The 21,466-nt window shown below is 40.1% G+C and overlaps 1 protein-coding gene across 2 annotated transcripts in view; it reads left to right on the top strand.

Moving 5' to 3' along the window:
* The window catches only part of PRKCD (protein kinase C delta), a 69,051-nt gene that overhangs the window by 45,975 nt on the left and 1,610 nt on the right, over positions 1-21,466 (top strand). For both annotated transcript variants that reach the window (XM_068408575.1, XM_068408574.1), the window contains 13 exons: positions 8,608-8,764; positions 9,448-9,479; positions 10,141-10,226; positions 10,588-10,717; positions 11,358-11,458; positions 12,643-12,739; positions 14,199-14,329; positions 15,015-15,188; positions 15,740-15,831; positions 17,440-17,502; positions 19,684-19,822; positions 20,682-20,870; positions 21,121-21,249. In XM_068408575.1, the coding sequence (XP_068264676.1) occupies positions 8,608-8,764; positions 9,448-9,479; positions 10,141-10,226; positions 10,588-10,717; positions 11,358-11,458; positions 12,643-12,739; positions 14,199-14,329; positions 15,015-15,188; positions 15,740-15,831; positions 17,440-17,502; positions 19,684-19,822; positions 20,682-20,870; positions 21,121-21,249 (1,520 nt within the window). The remainder of the gene's footprint in view (positions 1-8,607; positions 8,765-9,447; positions 9,480-10,140; positions 10,227-10,587; positions 10,718-11,357; positions 11,459-12,642; positions 12,740-14,198; positions 14,330-15,014; positions 15,189-15,739; positions 15,832-17,439; positions 17,503-19,683; positions 19,823-20,681; positions 20,871-21,120; positions 21,250-21,466) is intronic.

Genomic DNA, 21,466 nt, shown 5'->3' with positions numbered 1-21,466 from the left:
TGTCATATTCACTAATCACAGAAACTGATCGTAGCAATGAGTGAATGGTTAAATGTTTAAATGCAAATCTAGTCAATGTTCTGCCGTATCAGTTTAAAAAGTGAGCAACCTGTATACGTCAGAAATCTACACACACTATTTGGAGAAGAAACTAGGAGGTAAGAGAAGATAGTTAATGAGGAGAGGGGAAGCTTTAAGTACAGTAATACACAAATCCCTGCCAAAATATTTGTTGTTATCCGTGGAATTCTTTCCTAAAGGAAATGATGTAAACCTCACAACTTGCTTAGCTGGTGGTTAAAACTTTCCCATACTAGAAGTCACGAAACCATTATTTCTTGTGTATTGAACTGGTCTGCCATATTAACCTATCAGTCTTACATGGTTTAATACTATGTGTTTGTAAATACTAAGTGGAAAGAGTAAGCAGTAAGTTTTAAAGCACTGGTGGGGGTGTTTTTCCCCAGATATATAGAGGGAACGTAGTTCTGCTCTCATAGAACAAGTTAATTGTGAAGGTACGTTTTTGTACCATATGTGCAATCTGTGTAGCAGTTACTAGACAAGCTACTAAAGATAGAATTTGATATGCAGTAGGTGACATTTCAGAGTTGACATTTTATATTTGCAATGGCAAAAAACAGCCTATAAACTTGTTATTTTGGTCTCCTTTATGAAAAGTTAACTCTTTAAAACAAAGCTTAAACAAATTGTGTGACTCTGAAGAGCCTGTAAGAGTGTTTCTCTGAAGATCAAAAGCTCTCTGTGCACCAGTAATATTCTGATTTGCATTCAAAACTGTTGTGAGCTATTATATTAGAAAACCTTCGTCTTGGTCTTTGTCATGGCTTTCCTGTGCAAGGCAGTTTCCTGGGGCAGTTGTATGAGCATCTATATATTTAATGAGACATACAGAAATCCAGTTGTTCAGGAAACTTAAAAGTTTCTCAACGAAAACTGTACAAAACCAACTTCAATATTCTCAGTTGCTTATTTGATGAGGCTGAAGCATCTCCCTTCTCCACACAGACATGAGGAACAGTAGAGATGGCACAAGTGAAAACCTTCCATAATTTGCAGTTAGCTGTTAGTAGGAAGGTAATATACTTGTGTGCTCTAAGTATTAAAATAATTGTACTTAGTTATTGAGCAAAAGAATTTAAAAATAGGTACAATGTTCTTGCAGTTCTTTTCATTGCCTTTATTAGGGATTGCAGATGGTAGTGGATGAAGCCTAAATACCAAACAGATCATTAAGTCATGCAATCATACTTTAATTGGCAAGTTGAGATTTGCATGTTATTGCTCTTGTTGGACCTTCTACTTTGCAATAACTTCCTACTTACCTTCTGATTTATAGAAAATTACTCACTGATACCTTTTTGGTAACCAAACCACAGAGGCAGTGGAAACGCCCTTTCAGGACATTTAGACATCTACATTTTGTCAAGGAAAGTCACTTCATCTGATATTTGCAGTGTTCACATCAAACATCAATACATTTTAACATGCAGATTCTCAAAATTACAGACCTCCCTCATGTCACTGTCTATATGTTGCCTAATAGGCAAACACTGAATGATTTTTGGCTCATCATTGCACTGCTATAAATGTTTTCTCAGGTTAAAATAGCAGTTACTAGTGTTAGAGCAGAGAAGTTTGTTAGTGCGTTACAAGGATTTTTGTATTAAATTCCATTCTTCACATTGCTAAAACCCTTAGTTAGTAGTTGAAAGCGCAGAGACACTTCACATTCCTTCCTGTGCACATCCCATTTTGTTTTCTCTCTGACGCACCTTTCCATACAGAACTATGGTATCCGTGTTTCTAAAATACTAACAAAGGCTTGTTCTGAAACTGGTATTTCAGTTGTTCCCTAGTTTATTTAACGGTATTGTTACCATTAGTATCTATGAGTTATAGGTGCTGCTTTTTGTTTGAAAATCTCCAAGCACTTTGCAAAAGTGACTAATTCTTTCTTTGGTTTGTTTTGCAAACTAAAGCTGCTGGTTTTCAATCCTTCCTTCTAAGTAGCAAACAGTCTGCTATCTTTAGAGAAAACTGCTTTTCTCTGCTTCAGTGGTAGGCAGCAGGATTAAGAAATAAGCGTGTTACTGCTCCATTATCAGATTTACTATTAAAGAAAAATTTTCATGGAATAAACTGGTATTAAAATTTGCTCATGAGGCTACACTGAGACATTTCATTTGTATATTCTTTTTGCAGATTGGGGACTGGGCAGTTAATTTAGGGCTATATATGAAAAGTCTTCCCAGTCTTAGAGGTGTTTTTCTTTCTAGACCCTGTAAAACAGGGGCTGCAAAGCCCTGACTTAGAGCTGTCAAAGAACTTTTTTGTCTTCTGTCCCGTGATTTGAAAATAAGCTTGTGCTGGAAATTAAAAGTTTTCTTCTGCTGTGTTAAAAATGAGAACAGGGTGTTGACCCCCATTTTCATTTCAGAATATTGTTTTCTTTCTGCTCCTCCTTCTCTTGTAGTATTGAAAGTAGGTTATAATTCTGTAAAGCAGCTTTAGTTTTAATAGGTGGGAGTTGCAATACGTTCAATGCTTTGCTTGATCTTTGTTTATTCAAATGTAGTGAGTGACCTTATCGAGTAAGAAAACCAAGGATCACAGAGGTGGCTTGGTGTGCTGCTGAGTGTCTTGTGTGGTGTTAGCAGCTTTGGAGGCTTTGGAAGTATGTTTGTGTCTTGTTTTTGAATTCTGAATTGCTGTTTTGCTGGCTTCAGCTGCCTGGAGAAAGGGCTAGTGAATTCTTTCCTTAAAATCATAGAATCATAGAATGGTTGGAGTTGGAAGGGACCTTAAAGATCATCTAGTTCCAACCCCCCTGCGCTATTAGATGTATCAGAAGGTGAGTAATTTGTATGTGACCTTTTGAAATCTCAAGTATCTGACTTTTGGGAGAGGAACATGAACCAGAGAGCTGTGTATTATTTTGAATATGTTTTTCTCTGTGTGTTGAGATTAATGTTGGGGAAGCACAAGACGTTAGGATTCTTCTGAGGCATCTGTGAAAAATAATAGGGTAAATTGCTATCACAAACTGCATATTGTATGGGTCTAAATTAAGATTTGAAGCAAGTTTCTCTATGCATGAAGTGTGTTGGGAAAGGATTGTCACATTATTAGTAAATAATAATTATGAGGCCTGAAAAGCCAGAACTGGGTCTTACACTTGTAAATGGGGAAGTTGGTATGATTTAATCATTTAACTGAGAAAATACTATTTCTAGAAATTTGGCAGATGTAGTTATTCAGTGGCACCTTGCATCTGCTTTAATCTGCATCTAGAAGTATGCTTGTATCAATATAATAAAAACATTTTCTGGCTTAATTTTCTTTACTACGTCTGCAAATGTTTTATTTTCTTAATTTTGTAAACACAAAGTTGGGAGTGTATTTAGTTGGTGAGGTAGCTAACGTTGCGTAGAGCAGAGAAAACGTGATATAGTTTATATGTTCAGAAGAAATTTGACTTAGATGCTACATTTTTAACGGTTGGTTTTACTGTGCCTTTGTAATTTAAAAAAAGAAAAAAACCATTTTCCAGCTTGCTCCCTGTTTTACCACAACAAACGAGGTATCAGGTATCTGTGCAAAGTGTTAACCAGAACACGCACTGAAATTTTTTTTAAAAAGTACTCTGTACAGCTGAGCACAGTGTGTTAGCACAGCAGCTCTGCAGATGGTGTGAGCGCTGCAGCGACTGTAGTGTGGACGTGGGGTTTTTTTTCTCCTGGATTGAAAGGCAGGACTTGTTACACTCTGGTGTTTTGTTTCAGCACTTTTCTAAAAGACCATTGACTTCGTTAATGCTTATGAAAGACTAGTTCAGTAGAGACATGCGAAAGTAGCTGCAGAGCAGTCCACCTCAACGCTCTAAGTGTCAGTCAGAGCAGCAGTAGGTGCTGGCTCAGGGGCTGAGGCAGGACTCATTCATTTATTTAGAGGAGCAGACAAGAAGTCTGTGTCCTGTGGGTGTTCCAGTCCCTGCGCAGAACAGAGCATGACATACTTGGAGTTCTTCTTACAGTTGAAATGCATACGCTATTACGTGTGCTAGACATACCGTTTTATAAAGGTGCCACCAAGAGTTTCTAACACTGGTTTTGACCACTCGTGCTAAAGCTTGTAATATAACTGCTTGGGGCCAAGATAGGTAATGTGAGATTATGTGCCAGCTTTGAGAGCAAATAGTATTGACTTGTACAATAGCAAATTATTGGTATTGCTGCTTAAATGTCAGCAGTGTAAAATCCACAGGTACTGAGAATGGTGGAGATGGTTCAAAAAAAGAAAGATACATAGCAATATTAATAGTCAGCCTGTAAATGAAATGTTGTGATGATCACAAAACCCAAAATGGTTTAGCACAGCAAGTTCACGTCACAGAAATGTAGACTTTTGGGAAACTTGTATGTCTGTAAATGTTTGTGGGTGGGTTTCCTTTGGTGTGTTTTGTTTTGTACAGATGATCTGTAAAGCAATCCTCTCCAGGGCTGGGTTAAGGAGCAGCTTTCCTCTGAGACAGTTCATACCGGGAAAGTCTCCTTTGTGAGGAACAAGCTTTCCTTTGTAATGATTGCTCTGTGAGATTAATATTTTTCTTGACCTGAAGGCACACTTAACTTGCAAACAAAGCTAAGTGCAAGGCAGTAGAACAGCAGAAGGGGACACTGAACAGAAATGTTAGCAGGTTTTGTAATTTATTATAAAGTTTCAGGCAAACCTTAACTTGAGCAGCCAGTTAGCTCAGAAGATGTTTTGCCTGTCCCTGTTTGGAGTGACGCCCCGGTTCTCAGTTTGACAGTAGCACTGTTATCTTTCCTCTGTTCACAAACAGAACCACGAAATGAGCACGTTAAAATGAAAAATGAACTCTGAAGATGGTAAATATTTTTCTATTCTTTCTGTTAAAAGATCTACTAGGGTTATTCTGGAGGTTGTTTTCTTTTGTCCTTGAACTGTTGAGGTTCAAGTGAGACAATTTGACATCTCGCCTTGAGGTTTATTACAGTTCAGCAGAGCCCTAGCAATATTGTTTTAGCAAATGTTTTCCAGACTGTGGGTTGCATGTTGTGTTAGTGCCTGTAAGGACTGTGAAATATTCAGAAAGACTGGCGCTGCAATTAAACAGTCCCTACAGTGGGATGTTTACAGCACTTCTGGAGAACTGCACTGTCAATTTCCAGGCCTGCTTAATGGTTTCTTAATGAATATACGGCATGGAGGAGTTCTGGGTGCTTTTGTCAGATCAGCTGCAAGTTTTGAGAAGGGACCTTGAAATACATAAACAATGTGTCAGTGACAAATATTAACCACAGCTCTCAATAGAGGAAATAGATTATGTTTAATGGTGTGTGCTGGGTCCGAAATAATTAATTTCAGGTCCAGGCTGCAGAGGTCACCTCGATTCTAGTTGCTGATTCAGGTGGTTTGTACACGACTGTTTCTGACCATGTGCTGGCCCAGGACAAGCGTTTCATCTGTGGAAATCCTGGCTTGCTTGGAGGGGGAGGCAAAGGCTTTCCCTTTGTGTTTCTTCTTCGTCCCCTCCATCTCCACCCTGCATCCATACAGTCGTTGGGAAGTTTACTTCCTCGCAATTGTTAATTCTCTCTGCATCTTTGAAATAAAGCCTTTACTCCCCAGGGTTGGCTGAACTTCTTAAAAAACTTCTTAAAACTTCTGGAGCAATAGACATTAAAGGTGATTTACACATTAAAGATAACTTGTTAGGCCCATAAATTGAAAGGAACTACACTACCATTTCAGAGCCATCTCAGCGTCAGCTGCACATGACTTACAGCTGCTGTCTAAACCTCTCAGCTTCTTCTGAAGCATACAAAATGTTGTTAGCTATACTTTGATATATTGGTTGGTTTTGGCAAAGATATTTAGTAAGGCAGCTGGTTGTGAAGACTGCATTCTCACATGCAGATTTTGAAGTTTTGCTGTGCTTGAGGATTCTTCACAGTTAAAAGTATGTTTAAGGAAAGTGGGGTTTTCCTCTTTTTTTCTTTTTCTTTTCTTTGTACAAACTAAGTGATTAGTTTATTAGTTACCCTCTCAAAAAAATAGATGCCAGTCTCACGTATTTCTATTAAGTTCAATATCAGCGTTCCAGACAGGGAGGAAACACCACAGTTCCCCATATTCTCATCAAGTTTTGTCACAGAATTTTGCATGCAGTCAGCAATACTGAATTGCTGCAAGTATTTCAGCATGAGGAGAAGCCGTGTCCTGTTCACCTGGGGAATCCTGTTAGTTCCTTGCTCAACACTTGGTTTGCTCGTGTTACAGACTTTAGGGAGGCTTTTGTCCCTTAATCTGCTCCATCACAGGTTATCTCCTCAGAATACATGCTATAAAGCAACACGCCTTTCTCTGCTTTGTTGCTGTTACTGATTAAATCACCCTTATGAAGACAACCTTTTCATGCAGCAAACAATATGAAGTATTACTGACTCTCAACAATGTTGTTTTCCTTGCACACACATTTCAGCGTGCAGTTTCCCTGAAGCATTTGAGGAGCAGTGGGTGAGGTCTGTGTATTTGCTCAGCAGGGTTAAACAAAGAGATAGCAGTGTTTGCAGACTTCACGAGCTGGAGTGCAGCAGCTGATGGGAGTTTTTGTTGGGTGAACTCAGTAGCCTGTTTGAGCAGCAGAAATGAATCCTGTTCTGGAGGTGAAGAGGTAGCTCAGTGGCCTACGTAGTGCCAGGGTGTCACAGTGCATGTTGTGAGCTTTTTTGGGGGAGGGGCAGGGGGGGGTTTTCTCTGAACCAGATGGCCAGTTTCTCAGAAAAGGGCATTAATAACTAGTGGCAAAACCCGGGGACCTTTTTTGATCTTTCTTTTCATTACTATGCTTAGTCTTTCCTTAATCTCTGAGCTGACGTTGTCCTTTCTTTTCTAAGACAGTACATATCACAGAATCACAGAATGTTAGGGATTGGAAGGGACCTCAAAAGATCATCTAGTCCAATCCCTACATGCTGCTGCAGTCTAGTTGCTGTTGGCTGTGACTGATAAATTAGTTCAGGACACTCAAAATGGTATCAAATGATAGATTGTATTCCAGCTTCAGCTGTCTGTTGGAACAGCAGTGGTGGCAGCCAGCTAATACAATGACAAAAACCGAGGGCAGCTAGCAACAAGAAAAACAGGGCTCCTGGGTAACTTTGCAGTAAGCTCAGGCATTGCCATTAGGGTGACTTGGCAAAGGAAACAAATCTCTTATCGGTATGAAAAGCAAAGCTCCCACTGATATTAATAAAAGGCAGCAATGCAATGGAGCAAATAAAAAGCGATTGTATTGGCAGAATGGGAAGAATGCTCTTCTGGCTTTTTCCTTGCTCCATTGTTGTGGAAACCCCCACTCTGCAAATGGCATCTCCTGTTACCCTAAACCATGTCCACATTTCTTCCAGATTGGGACCCACAAGCTGCTGGCCGGAGCTGATGCAGTTAGCAATTGATCAGCTCCCCATTGCAGATTCAAGCCTTTGACTTTTCCTGCTGGATGGGATTGTCCCTCAACAGCTCTTCTACTGACAAGAAACGTGTCCTAGGGTTAAATTACCAGTTACCCAGTCTCTCTTGATACACCTTCATGGGGTTACCTCTGTTACAAACTCCTCCTATTATTTTCAAAATGTATAAGTAAGAGTATATAGTCTGAGTTGTGGCTGACAGATTGAGATACGAAATACTCATTTTTTCTAAGAGAAACTCGGAAGCTGCCTTGGAAATGAGTGGAAATAACTATAACCTGTAATGAAGGACCTGTGTGAGCCAGTTGGACTCAGAGCCTGAGAATTTTTTTCTTGTTTTATTTCTTGTAATTACTATGTATATAGTATTAGATGCTACAGTATGTACATAGTATGTACCATCATTGCTATAGCATTATATAGTACTATATACTGTAACCCCATGGGGGCTAGGAGGGGAAGGAAAAGAGTGAGACTGGGACGTGTTGACAGATGTGGCATCGAGTTGTTAGGAGATAGCATAATGGAAATGTGTAATTGAAACAATCTCATTTGTTCTCACTGCTTAATGATTCTGGAGGCTGGGAGAAACTCACCTTGCAGTAGTATGGTCTGGTGGTCGCCTGCATTTCTGCAGTAGTCCTGGTTCAGGAGGGCACGCAAAGCAGCAGCAGCAGCATGAAAAGGCTTCTGCTGAAGGAGAAGACCCTCCTGCTTCCAGTAAAACATTTATTTCTCTTGCAGATAAATCACATAATGTATGGGAGCTTACATTTTTTCAAGAAACAACTGTGGTTGTCATTTCTCTAGCCAGACTGTATTCCATTCCTCCCAGCTCATTTGCTGAAGGCTTCTTCTGAATGAGCAGGAGAGGGAAGCGTTTGCAAACAAGGACATGGAGAGACCTTAGGAAGCAGTGTGTGCATGTCTTCCACCCTTGTTGGACTGAAAGTCTGCAGAATGCAGGTGTAAATTAAATAGAAACACAAGTCTGAAACCGAAAAACAAACAATGTTTTAGAGAAGCAAACATTAATCTTTGTAATACCTTAAAGTATTAAAAGTATGTCATCTTGTCTCCCCCTTAGATTGCAGACAGTCAATGAGGGAAGAAGAGGGGACAGTAACTATGAACAGGAGAGGAGCTATTAAGCAAGCCAAAATCCACTACATCAAAAATCATGAATTTATTGCTACCTTCTTTGGACAACCTACATTTTGCTCTGTCTGCAAAGACTTTGTATGGTAAGAAGGAAACGCTAAGCTTCCCCCATCCGCAAAGGCTAAATAATTGCAAAATTCACTTCAGGTATATTAAGACAAAACGTGACATGTAAATTCATGTGTTGGGAAATGGTAATAATGTATTTACTAAGAACATTGTTATACCTAAGAACTATAGTTGTCTCTTTCACATTAAAAAAGAGAACTTGAATGTTTTTGCTGCTGAAATAATCGGCAAAATTGATCAGCATCAAGTGAGATCTGGCCTGTGATCAACAGCGGCTCTTTCACAAGAGAGAGAGATGGGTGGAGTTGAGAAAATAATGCTCAAACTTTGAGATGTGAAGTGGCTGATAGCAGAGTAAAGACCCATCGAGAGCAAGAAGCTGCATCCCTTTCATAGTAAGGCCATTTTCATAGTAAGTCAGATCAGGAGGATTTCCCATGTGATTGAAACGTTGTCTTTTCTGGGTTTCCCTCCTAATTTGCTGGTCTATCGAAACATACTACCTTATCTTCTAAACCTTGCCTTCCTAAGAGAAGATTCTAAATAGCAGAAGTTAGACCAGTTTTTTAATTGGAACAAATATTCCCATAGGCAAAGGATTGATTGGTTGACATGGTAAAAATAAAAAAAAAACACCACCTTTTATTCCAGCAAATATATACTTTTATGATTTCCTTCTTTATCATTTGTTTTTCAGGGGACTCAACAAGCAGGGATACAAATGTAGGCGTAAGTTAATTTTACTTCTTCTACTACTCCGCACATTAACCTGTAGATTTAATAGTTACTGTTGAAAAATCTTCTGAAAATATGCCTAGCACAGTGCATCGTCACTATAGGTAGCAGTAGATAGTAACCATCAGTTTTGCACGATAATCTAATTATGATTCCTACCTGAGTTTTTAGTATCAAGATTTAGACTTAGCTATTCTTCTCATAAGTGTGTAATGCAGTTGAAAAGTTGCACTCATTTTTGAGAGCAGTTTTTATGAAACCTTTTCTAAAATGAATTACAATTATTGATAGGTTTTACAGCTGAATTGAAAAGCACTTTTGAGTTAGCATAGATCTCTGCATTACTCGAAACAGTAGGGGAGATGCCAAAGGGTAAAACTCAAAAGCATAATACTGTCCTTCTGTTATCAAATGCTGGTGGCATTGCCTAATAGAGGCAGATTTGGTTTAGGAATAGAGGTCATGTAAAAAGAAAATGGGCAGGAAGCTGCTTTAAAAAGTTCATCATCTTGATTGATAGAAAAGAAAGGTTTTGGTGTATATAGTATGCTGGAAAGGAGCGTATGTTTCACGTTACGCTATGAAATGTGAACACCTTATCCCATGTATTTATTATCTGAAGGAATCCTTTTTTTTTCTTGTGCATGTCTTGAAGAATGCAATGCTGCTATTCATAAGAAATGTATTGATAAAATCATTGGGAGGTGTACTGGTACTGCAGCCAACAGCAGAGACACAATGGTAAGAGCTGGAACAATATATTTAGAGTGTAATTATGTGATTGAACACTCCTAAACTAACAAAACCTTGTATAGAAACGGCCAAGTCCATTTGGGAGGTGCTTGGCTGTACAGCCCAAGGGACTGTCTTCTCTTGAAGATTGTATGTAACATGTAGTGGATGAAACTTTAAAGCGAGAAAAGTAGTTAAAAGCCCTGCAAGGGGGTGGGTAGTATTTGATGGGCAGATTCTTTCCCTGCTAGATGAGGGATGTTAAGACTGGTGTATTCAAGACAAAATTGTTGTAGCTTTGTAATATCCAAGCCTGTAAGAAGCTGGTCCTGTTTTGGGTAAAGTGCCTCACCCCTCTCCTTGTGCTCAGTTTCAGAAGGAACGTTTCAACATTGACATGCCTCATCGCTTCAAAGTTTACAACTACATGAGCCCTACCTTCTGTGACCACTGCGGCAGCCTGCTCTGGGGGCTCGTCAAACAAGGACTCAAATGTGAAGGTACGGAGGAAGAGGGGAGGACAGCTGGGACCTCTCCATGCTTTTCCAGTGTAGTCTCTCCCCCTCCACTCCCCACGAGAGATTAGCTATTGCTACACACTGTGCATTTGTATGTGTGTTATATAGAATAGGATTCATCTCATCCCTGCGTGGCTGAAAAAGCTTTTGAACTAGAGAGTGACAAATAGGCACTTGGTTCACATGACAGCTCAGTCAAGGTGAGCTTCTAAGGCCATCAGAAAACATGCTTCGGAGGTGTGATCTTGAGTGTAATCAAAATTACTACTTTGGGAATAGCTGAAATTTGCTGAGTCTGACTCAAGGTAGCACCTAAAAGTGTAGTGAGTGTTTATTGTAAATACCATTTTTGTAATTCTCCCACAGAAAGGCAAGATGATCTTTATTGTAACAGATTTTAAGAAGAAAGTGATGATGATTGGAGTTTTCTCCTTTTGAACAATTTTTATAACCTTCATTGAGTTAAAGATTAAAATCGCGGTTTTATTAACAATGATAGATCCATGTCCAGTCTGGTCTTATAAGAAGGTTTCTGAACTGCACAAAGAAACAGCCCTTTTTTGTTGTGATGTCGGACGGTATTGTCCTGCTGCTTGTGTAACCGTCCTTGCGTTTCTTTTAGAGTGTGGGATGAATGTGCATCATAAATGCCAGAAGAAGGTGGCAAACTTATGTGGAATAAACCAGAAGTTGCTAGCTGAAGCTTTAAATCAAGTTAGCCAGGTATGCTTTATTGCTATTTGTCAGGTAATTAGTTGTTTTCAGAGCATTTTGGGGGTTTTACTTCATCTTTTCCATATCACTTTTATGGGGGGACTGAGTTTGGAACGGAGGAAATGCAAACAGCTTTCTCCTTTTAATTTGACCCATAAAGAGACTAACAAAGATGTCAGTAGCCTAAAGTTGAAACTGGGAGAAGGAAATCCCACCTAACAAAGAATTTTTAAATAGATGTGTGGTTTCCTGAAATCCAGCTTTGGTTTTTGGTGGTGCCAAGGTTATTCTCTCCCTTTCTGTTTAATTGTTTAAACAGTGGTATCATAACACTGAAGTCTGTTTTTCCATGCTTCAACTTTTGAATTCCACTTGAATGCTAAAGTTAAATAAATAAGGAGAAATATGCCAGATAGTCTCAATTTTTATTAATATCATACATACACACAGAATACTCCTCTGGAATTAACACTGGCCCCGTAGTTTACATTGTTTACCTCCTGCTGTAGCATGGCTGTCTCTTGTGGCCGACTTCTGACTTGCAAATAAAGATTCAGACACAAGCTCTGAAATAGAGCAGAAAAATATGTCACAAAAGCCAACAGTGTTTCCTCTGAGCTGAGTGTTCCTAAACTTTCACAGAATATTTACTTTGAAAATAATGAGAGCTGTTGCGCCAGCTCTTTCGCGACACAGAAAAGTGTGATCTTCTCATTATGAAGTTTGATCTCAGGGATCTTCCATACATAAAATTTGTTTCCATGTGCTAAAGACAGATGTCATACACAGATATGATTTCAGCGTGTCCAGTAGGACAGTGATTCCCATCTCCTCTTTCAAATGAACATAGATCCAAGGGGACATTTTCCCGCAGTTTAAATTCTTCCCACTGTGGAATCAGGCCATTATACCTTTAATAATTTTGCAACAAACAATACAGCAGAGACTATTCAGGAATTTCAGTTACTTATTTTCTTGCAGTGAAGGAACTAAAGCAATTGGCTGGTCTGAAGCTGTAAAGAATGTGGCTAAATAGTCTATCAACCAGACTTCTTGAGAAAAGATAGGTTCTAGGAGTTAATAATTAAAAAGAAAAGTTTATACTGCCATCATATTACATTTAACAGCTATTGTTATAAGTGTTTCTAAAGTAATAGTGCAAATATAATTTCAAATGTTCACCTCCTCCTCAGAAATCTACACGAAGGTCCGATTCTGGATCTGTAGAAAGTGTTGGTATTTATCAAGATTTTGATAAGAAACCTAGAGCTCCAGGAGCAGATACAACAGGTGAGAAAAGCTACAATGTTTTAATTTAGCCATTTACCTACCAGACTACACAAACTGACAATTTAAGTAGTTATTCATTCTTGCCTTATGTTAGACAATTATTTTTAATAAGCACTGTTAAAAACCATGGATGTATATATTTCTTTTTACCTTCTCCCGGCCACACAAAATGCTTACATAACTTTTGACAAATACCTGTAGTTTTTACTCCATGAGCATACCCACCTTTCTGCAGAATGCTGGCTTTGCTCACTGCAGCGCAGTTCCCCACGATGGAACTGGAGGGTGCCTCACTAACCAGACACGCATGTACGACACGCTTCCCCCCCTCCTGTAACTGACATGTCACGCACATTGGTAATTATCTTGATTTGTTCACAAACCATTAGGAACCAATGACAAGCACTATCTATTTTAGGATGTAAGTAGCCAAACTACTACTTGAGATTAAACAGCTGAACTAGTTTAAGTAGTACCTGGAATCCTATCTCTACTGGTTCAGAGTAAGGTTTTGTATTTTTTTTACTATTGCTAAAGAGTTCTAGCATTGTATAAGCCTTATGTTCATAACTGCTAACCTATGATAATGTAAGCAAAAATAAATGCAACAGTAGAAGTAACTTTTTACCAGATGGAAAACACCAGGCTCTTAAGAGATAATGGGTGGGTTTGGAATGGTTCAGGATTTTATGTATTCATTTATACATTGAACTAGTTCCATTGAAATGCCCAGTAAGAAAATTATTTTGATATTACTTATCATACTTGTTCTGGTTTGCCAGAACAGAGGGTGGGGAAAAAAAACCTCTTGCAAAGGTGGTTTGCTTTAATACTAAGTCAGGGTGCAGCGACTGTGATTCCTCCCTGGGTTATCGCAGATAGTGGGCAGCTTATGGGGCATACACGGTATCATCTCATGATTATCATCAGTGTCTTGCTAGTGACCCAGAAGATATATGCAGTAGAGGTCAAAAAAAAGTACAGTTATTAATTTTAGGATATAATCAGGTTTAACCTGTATGATTGTGCTTCTCAGCCAGCACTGGGCATAAATCAGATCTTTTTATGGCCTCTGCTTAGGCTGAGGGACTAGTCTATTCTGTTAACAGAAGAAAAATAGTTTGTTTACAAGCAGTCCTTGTATCTTTTTCTCCAGATTATGCTCTGTATCTTAGTTGTAGGGGAAAGTTAGGGCCTTTGATTTTTATGTGTAAGTATTGCTTAAACCCAGCATCAGAAACAATCACAGATTCAATTCAAATCCAACACTATCAAGTATGCTCGAGTAATTTAAATTTTGTTATAAACTACAGGAGTTGACCCTTATGTTTAGATTTGCCAGTATTCCAGCAGCAGATGCATCGGAACAGCATGTCAGTACTTAATTCTTAGCAGGGGATCTGAGTCATGACGTATTTCTGCATATGTTGAACTTTAAACTCCCTGTTTCAATTACCAGATAGCAGCGAGTACGATAAACTCTGGGAGGGAGGGACAGCCAAGACAGCGTCGCGAATTGAAAGCAGGAGAAAATTCAACATAGACAGCTTTGTCTTCCATAAAGTACTAGGGAAAGGAAGTTTTGGAAAGGTATGTAACAAACTTACAGAGCTTAAGGTAATTGCCTTGCTTGATCTCTGCAATGTGATGGGCTATTTTCATTAACCAGAAAGGTCTTACTGTTACAGTTGCTTGCATAGATAATCTTTTAGCAGAATTGAACATAGCCATTTTTGTCAAAGACACTAGAAATCCGTCACCTGAATCTCATCTAAACTCAAAAGTGATTCATAATGCACAACAGTTTTTAAATTATTTAGTATCAAGGCAGAGGAATTGCCCTTTATGCACCACAGTGCAAAAAGATGATTTATGTTCATACACTCTGTATAGAAACAGCCTCCTAACACTCCAGTGCCATGGCAGGGGAGATGTGGGAGAGCAGCATGACCTCCACAGATTCTGTCCGCTGTTGTCTGTGAAACTACAGCTCTAATGAAGGAACAGGCTTTACGTGTCTTCTCTTTATACACTCACAAGACATTGACAGAAAAGCTGCCCTGGAAGCTGCTGTGCCTGTGTTATGTGGTCCTTGAGCCCTGTCTCCTCATTTCTATGCCCAGCAACTTCACCTTCCCAAATCTTGCTCATCTTTCCCATTTAAATGCTTTTTGTCATTGCGCCTGCTATAAACACCTTTGACTTTCCCTTACTGATACCATCAGCAACAGTCTTTCCCACACGTGCTGTAATCTCATCTTCTATTTTTTGGTAGGTTCTGCTTGCTGAGCTGAAAGGGAAGAATGAATTCTTTGCTATCAAAGCTCTGAAAAAAGATGTGGTGCTAATTGATGATGATGTGGAATGTACCATGGTGGAAAAGCGGGTCCTTGCACTTGCATGGGAAAACCCATTTCTCACACATCTTTACTGCACGTTTCAGACAAAGGTAAGAAAAAGCCCCATTGCGACAGCAACGCAACAGATTTAGCCTTTTAATGGATGCTGTTACCACCAGTCAAGTGAAAGTAACTTAGGGATGCAAGAATTTCCTTTTCTTGTGCTCTGTGCAAGAGTTCACGGGCCTTGTGGAAAGTAAATATGAGTATGACCCCCACATACGTTAATGAGAACAGGATGAGATCGGAAAAACATCTGTGCAATCGGGAAGAAGAGGCAGCTCAATGTAAATCCTTGATCTTAGCTTTCCCCTCACTGAGAGGGAAAAAAGATAACTATCCCAGGTAGAAGTCAGTAAGTCTACTTAAATGTGTATTTTTATGAAGTCTAGAACACAAGATCAGCTATTTAGCTTTACAATACAAGACTAGGTTACTCAAATCTGTAGGAGCCTCATACACTTTTAGGGGTGCATGAAATAGAGAAATGCTTCAGGAGAGGAGGAAAGTGGCTGTGTGGTCCCCAGTATGCACATCACAACTTCGTGTGTGGTTGCAACAGCATCCGTAATTTTTCCATTCTCTGGTTATTTGCAAACAGGATCATCTGTTCTTCGTTATGGAGTTCCTGAATGGGGGAGATCTGATGTTCCACATACAAGACAAGGGGCGTTTTGATCTCTACAGAGCAACGTAAGTCCACACTCCCTGAGTCCCTATCTCCATGAATGATTTTAGTCTCTCTGGTTTTACTGCTTCTAGTTCAGCACCACCTAACCTGCAGTCTTTCACTCAAGTTTCAGTGGCTGATGATTGAAAAGGTATTTCTAGGCACTGGTTTAATACAATGAAGAAGCTCTCATGATGATATGTGGAGTTAGGTTTTCTTAATTTACGTAGCAGTGTGATGTTTTACTTTATGGGATGCTTGTACCTAAAGATGCTAAGTAAACTGCAACATGAGCCAGCAATGAAAAGCAAAAGGTACAGCTTCAGTGTCCCTTAGGGACAGTATTTTGATGGAAAAAATGGAAAACAGCATAGGGAAAAAAAAAACCACAACACTTATATTATTTACTAGTATTGCTAAGTTGACATGATAGTACAGAAGGATAACCTGCACTTTCCACAAGATACTAATAAAATGGGTAAGCACTTTGTTTAGCAAGTGCAATTGTGTCAGTTACCTATGGCTTAAAGATCATTGGAGCTGAAGACTTAAAAGAAGCAAAAATATTGCATTATTGTTACTTTATCTATAATAACTTTTTAGTTTTAGGTCAGTTTCTACCTCTCTCACACAAAAGCATGAGGTTTTTAATTGTATTATTGAATGGGTGCATGAAAGACCTTAAAATAACAGTGCAGGGTAGTGGACCTACCTGTAGGCACCAGTGCTATCATATAACCAGACTGGACAATTACTTGTGTTACTGCACACCGTGCTAAGGAACACTGACTGGAGGGGATCAGATCAAGTGGTCTGGCATAAAAAGTAGCTGGGTAGCAGCCAGCTTTATAGGTCAGGGCAAGCTCCCTTCCCACTCTTCCCAGCAAAAAATCTGGACCACGGCCCTCCACCTTACTGGCATTCCTGCAAACATCTGTGCATCTAGCAGCCTCTCCTGGCATCCTCTGTACCTATTCCTGAACTTTTGGGTCAACATTCATTCTGCTATACAGAAACAGTTTTGTATTTGTTAAATTAAAAAAAAAAAACCACAACCTTTTAATACATTTTGGGGTTGGAGGGGGGAAGCATTCTTTTAGCATTTTCCTTCATACCCTCTGGATTATCACCTCCTTTTTTGAGGAGAATGCCCCTGAAGCAATGGTATTTTTCAGTCTGTGTGCTGCAGCTGGGCAGGTGCAGAGGGACATAGGTGAGATCTGTTTCTAGCTTAGCCATTAGTGCCCGGTCCCTCCTAAAGCAATCCTGTGAGTACTGAGCTCCCAGCAGCCGTCTTTCAGAAGGCATGTGCCTATCACTAAAAACACACAAAGACTATTGAAGAGTAGAAAAGGGACAGCCTTCCCTAATGGAAGGGGAATGAAGCATTAAGGCAAGTTGCTGTCGTGTCCCCTCTACTGTTTGGCATTAGATACTACAGATATGTCCTGAAGGGATTAACTTGCAGATTACAGCGTCCACCGATATGAATACAGGTATACTACTATTTAAAGAAGTGTACAGTACTTCTCACTCCATGAAGAGATGCTTACAGCAGCCCTTTTGGCCAGCTGCATTGACTTATGTTTTAACTGAGCAAGACAGATTAAAAGATGTTTTGGTCTTTTCAGGTTTTATGGAGCTGAAATTTTATCTGGGCTACAGTTTCTTCACAGCAAGGGCATTATTTATAGGTGAGTACCAGCTAGCTCCAGTGTGGGACCTGTGAATTGTCTTAGCACTTCATGCATCTTTGAATTGCTGATTGATGTAACAAGTAAAAGCTGTCTGTCAGAGACCTGAGGTAATTCCAAGGGCATTAACACGCCTGAGATGAGTCTACATCTGTGTGTCTTTTCCTTGGCAGCCAGAATGATGGAATGCTACTTACATTACACAAAAGTGGGTTGGTTTGTTATTTTTAAACACTGCCTTCACATCATGAGCCTATTTAGTTTGGAGGCAAGGGAGAGGGTCCTTCAGGCTGTCAATTCCTGCTGGCCTTGCAGAAACCACCGAGGTGAAAGCCGTCTGCTTTTGCCTTCCGTTGAAACCACAATATTGATGCTTCTGCCTCCCCAGGTTGAAACATCAGGGGCCAGATCCTGATCAGCTGCTTCTTACTGTAAATACCCACACTACAAGTTTATTTTAATGTAGTTTTTCTCTCAAGTTCCTTTCTCCAGCCTTTTCACCCCACCCTCAGATTCAAAGCATCATTTGGTGACTACTTGCTCAGGTAGCCCTTACCTCTGTGACAAATAGGTACGAAGAATAATGGCTGTATGCTTCAGAGCAAGTTACACAAGGCCTTAGGTAAACGTGCCCCAAAACGTCTGGTATCGTCCAGCTCCCTTTATAGGAACAGGAAGCATCTGTTGGAGCATCCATCCTTTAAAGCCATTTTCTAATGTTAGAGACTAGTATAAGTGTGTTTGGAAAGAGGATGACCATTACAGGAATCTTCCTTGGTGAAGGATGATTCTTAGAAGCCCGGCTGCCTCTCAGAGAACACAGCCAGAGCCCAGGAAGGTACTTAATGTGCCCAACTGTATTCCCACTGCCTCCTGCAGGGTTTTATACAGGAAAGGATTGAACTCCAGGATATGTTGTCATCAGCACAAACCCCTTCCATCCCAGATTTTCTACAGCATTTTTAGGCTTGCTGTTAAATTGCCCTACATTAAGTTAGAACATTCTTGGAGGGAGAGTTCATAGTATGAAATATTTTCAGAGAAACGGTACCATTTTCTAGCAAGACACCAGCAAAACCAAAGGTACATTTTTTTCCCCCCCATCTCACACAGGGTGTTTACCAGTATAATCACAGAACCTGACCTGAAGCAGTTTTAGGTAGGCATTGTGTGTAAGTGCACAGCCATACAAAAGATTTTTAGAACTTCTTGTAGCTAGGTAAGTGCAGTGCCCTGAGTTACCATGAGTTTTCCCCATCTCAAATATATTCAATTTACTCAGGTGAACAGCAGCTGATGTCCAGACATGGAAGGATTTATGGTGCGTTGCATTAGATCAGGGACTCTTGGTTCGAGCTGTAGCTCACTGTCTGAGCAGTGTAAGTAGCTGATATTGGGAACTTACTTAAGTTAACAAAGAGAAAAGACTGCCCTGTTCTCATATAAAATTATAATCTGCTCTATTCAAGTCTTTCCTGGTAAGCAGAAAGGGCTGTTCAGTTTCTCTTCAGCCTGCCCTCCTTGGTATGTGCTTTTGCAGCCAGATGGACAAAAAAAATGCACCACAGCCAAAGGGAGAGAATGTAGCTTTTGGAAACTGCTGTTAAAAAGCTCTTACTTGATTGAATAGTGTTATTCTGAAAAAAGACATGAATAGGACACCTCACAGACCGTGGCCACAACACGTGAACCCCTTCGTGCTGTAACTAGGAACAAGTCACAGGTAGTATTAAAAGTTGGGCAGGCTTCGAACAGTCACGCTCCTGCCAAATGCTCTAAGAACCCAACAGTCCTTCTTTTGATCTGCAGAGTCAGTGCAGCACTGCTATGGCAGCTGCTGGGGCAGTAACTCACGCCTCCTTCCAGAAGCAACAGAAGCACTGGGCGTGCTTTTGGGTCTGAAAGCAAATGTTGAGGATTATAAGGTCACACACTATATATACACCTCAGCCTCTTATTTTACTCTGACAACAGAGAATTCTTCCTGCCTCGCTACTGCCTTCTAAGTACAAAAGTACTGTTTTGTATGTAAGTATTGTGATGATGGATGATTATTTTCTTGAAAAGCCTCTTTGTATGAGGCAGGGTAGGTGTTTATCGGTGAAGAAACTGCATGCAGCTGAATACAAAAATGACTCACTTGTCCTGAAAGCTTAACTTTTTTAAAACACTTTTTTTCAGAGACCTAAAACTGGACAATGTGATGCTTGACAAAGAAGGCCACATCAAAATAGCTGATTTTGGAATGTGCAAAGAAAACGTTGTTGGCGATAACAAGGCAAGCACTTTCTGCGGGACCCCAGACTACATTGCTCCTGAGGTCAGTATGGCACTGCCATGTGCTGCAGGGATGGATTTCATACACCCACGTTTGGCCGTTGTGATTACTCATCCCTTTGTAGACTAATAGTTCAGAAATGTAGAAGTCTAATTAGCACAGAAGAAAAAAAAATTAAATCTGGGTTCCCCATAGAAGGTACTTGAGACTTGCAAATATTCTATAGCTGCAAGTTTTAAAAAAAAAGCATGTTTTTTGAAATGTTAAAATGTTCAGGTTTTGACCAGCTAGTTTCCCCTTCTGCCTCTACAGCTAGTGTACATGCGGGGCTCGCGCAAAAATGAATGTATGGGCACTGCAGATGGTGAACAGACTTGTGCCCCTGCAAACAACTAAAATTCAAAGCAAAAGCAGCTTCTAAGAGGAATCTCACCAAGGGAAATTCCCTGTGTTCATCGTTGGATTTTTTATCTGATTTGCAAAGTAGTCCAAATAGCGTAGTGAGCTGTTAAAGCTATAAATGATGTCAAAGTCTGTTTGGTAGTAATCTGCTTTTCATTGCTACTTGCTTCTCTCTTCATCTTATAAAGAAACTAGGGAAGATGTTTTCCAAGTATATGGTTATTTACCATATACAGTTAACGGAGAAGATTTCTGAATGAGAGCAAAGACCTGTCCCCACTGAGCTGGCCATGTTTCCACAAACAGCAGGCAAAGATAAAAACTACAGATGTGCATCAGTGACAACAAGTTGTCAAATAGCTGGACTTTTCCCCCCACCCCCCAAAAATCTCCTAGTTATTAAAGAGTCTCTCTTAAAATCCCTCTTCTGTTTTTTGGTATATATTGCTGCCTTTTACTAATTACTTGTACTTCTTCCTCTGCACTTCTGTGGAACAAGATCCTGCAAGGTTCGAGGTACACGTTCTCTGTGGACTGGTGGTCATTTGGGGTCCTGCTGTACGAGATGCTTATTGGACAATCCCCTTTCCACGGGGATGATGAAGATGAATTGTTTGAGTCAATCCGAGTGGACACCCCTCACTACCCACGCTGGATTACCAAGGAATCAAAAGATATATTAGAAAAGGTAGGACTGATGGTGAACGGGTGGGTCACGGTACTGTATTTGCCCAGGGAGGGACAGTCTAGGCTTGTAAAAGCAGCTGTTTATCAGCAAGCAGATGATTTTTACACATGGAAAGCCAGGTCAGCTTAATTGCTCATGGTCTGTTTGCCGTTAGCAACTTTTGCTCTTTTAGCAGTACACCCGTTACCCTGCCAGTGCCACCTGCCTTTTGAGCAGCCGTAAGGCTTTACAGGGTTATCCTCTCTTGCAGCTATTTGAAAGGGAACCAACAAGACGACTTGGGGTCACTGGGAATATCAGAGACCACCCTTTCTTCAAAACCATCAACTGGGCAGCGCTAGAGAAGAAGGAAGTGGACCCTCCTTTCCGGCCAAAAGTGGTACGTGGGTGGTTCTTTGTTCTGTAGCAGTATGGCAAAGAGCCTAGGGGTGAGGGGTGATCTCTCTAACTCGCTCAAACTATCCTACTCCAAGTTTCTCCTCACATTTTATAAATGAGATCGTTACAGATCTCAAACCCCATTGTTCTTGGATGGTTCAGTTATAAAAAGGTGCACTATATTCCTCCGGCTGCCCTGAAATCTTCATATTAGGACT

The sequence above is a fragment of the Nyctibius grandis genome, chromosome 10 (assembly GCF_013368605.1).
Source record: "Nyctibius grandis isolate bNycGra1 chromosome 10, bNycGra1.pri, whole genome shotgun sequence".
NCBI lineage: Eukaryota > Metazoa > Chordata > Aves > Nyctibiiformes > Nyctibiidae > Nyctibius > Nyctibius grandis.
The sequence above is the reverse complement of the archived record's forward strand: the minus strand, read 5'-3'. Positions and strand labels throughout refer to the sequence as shown.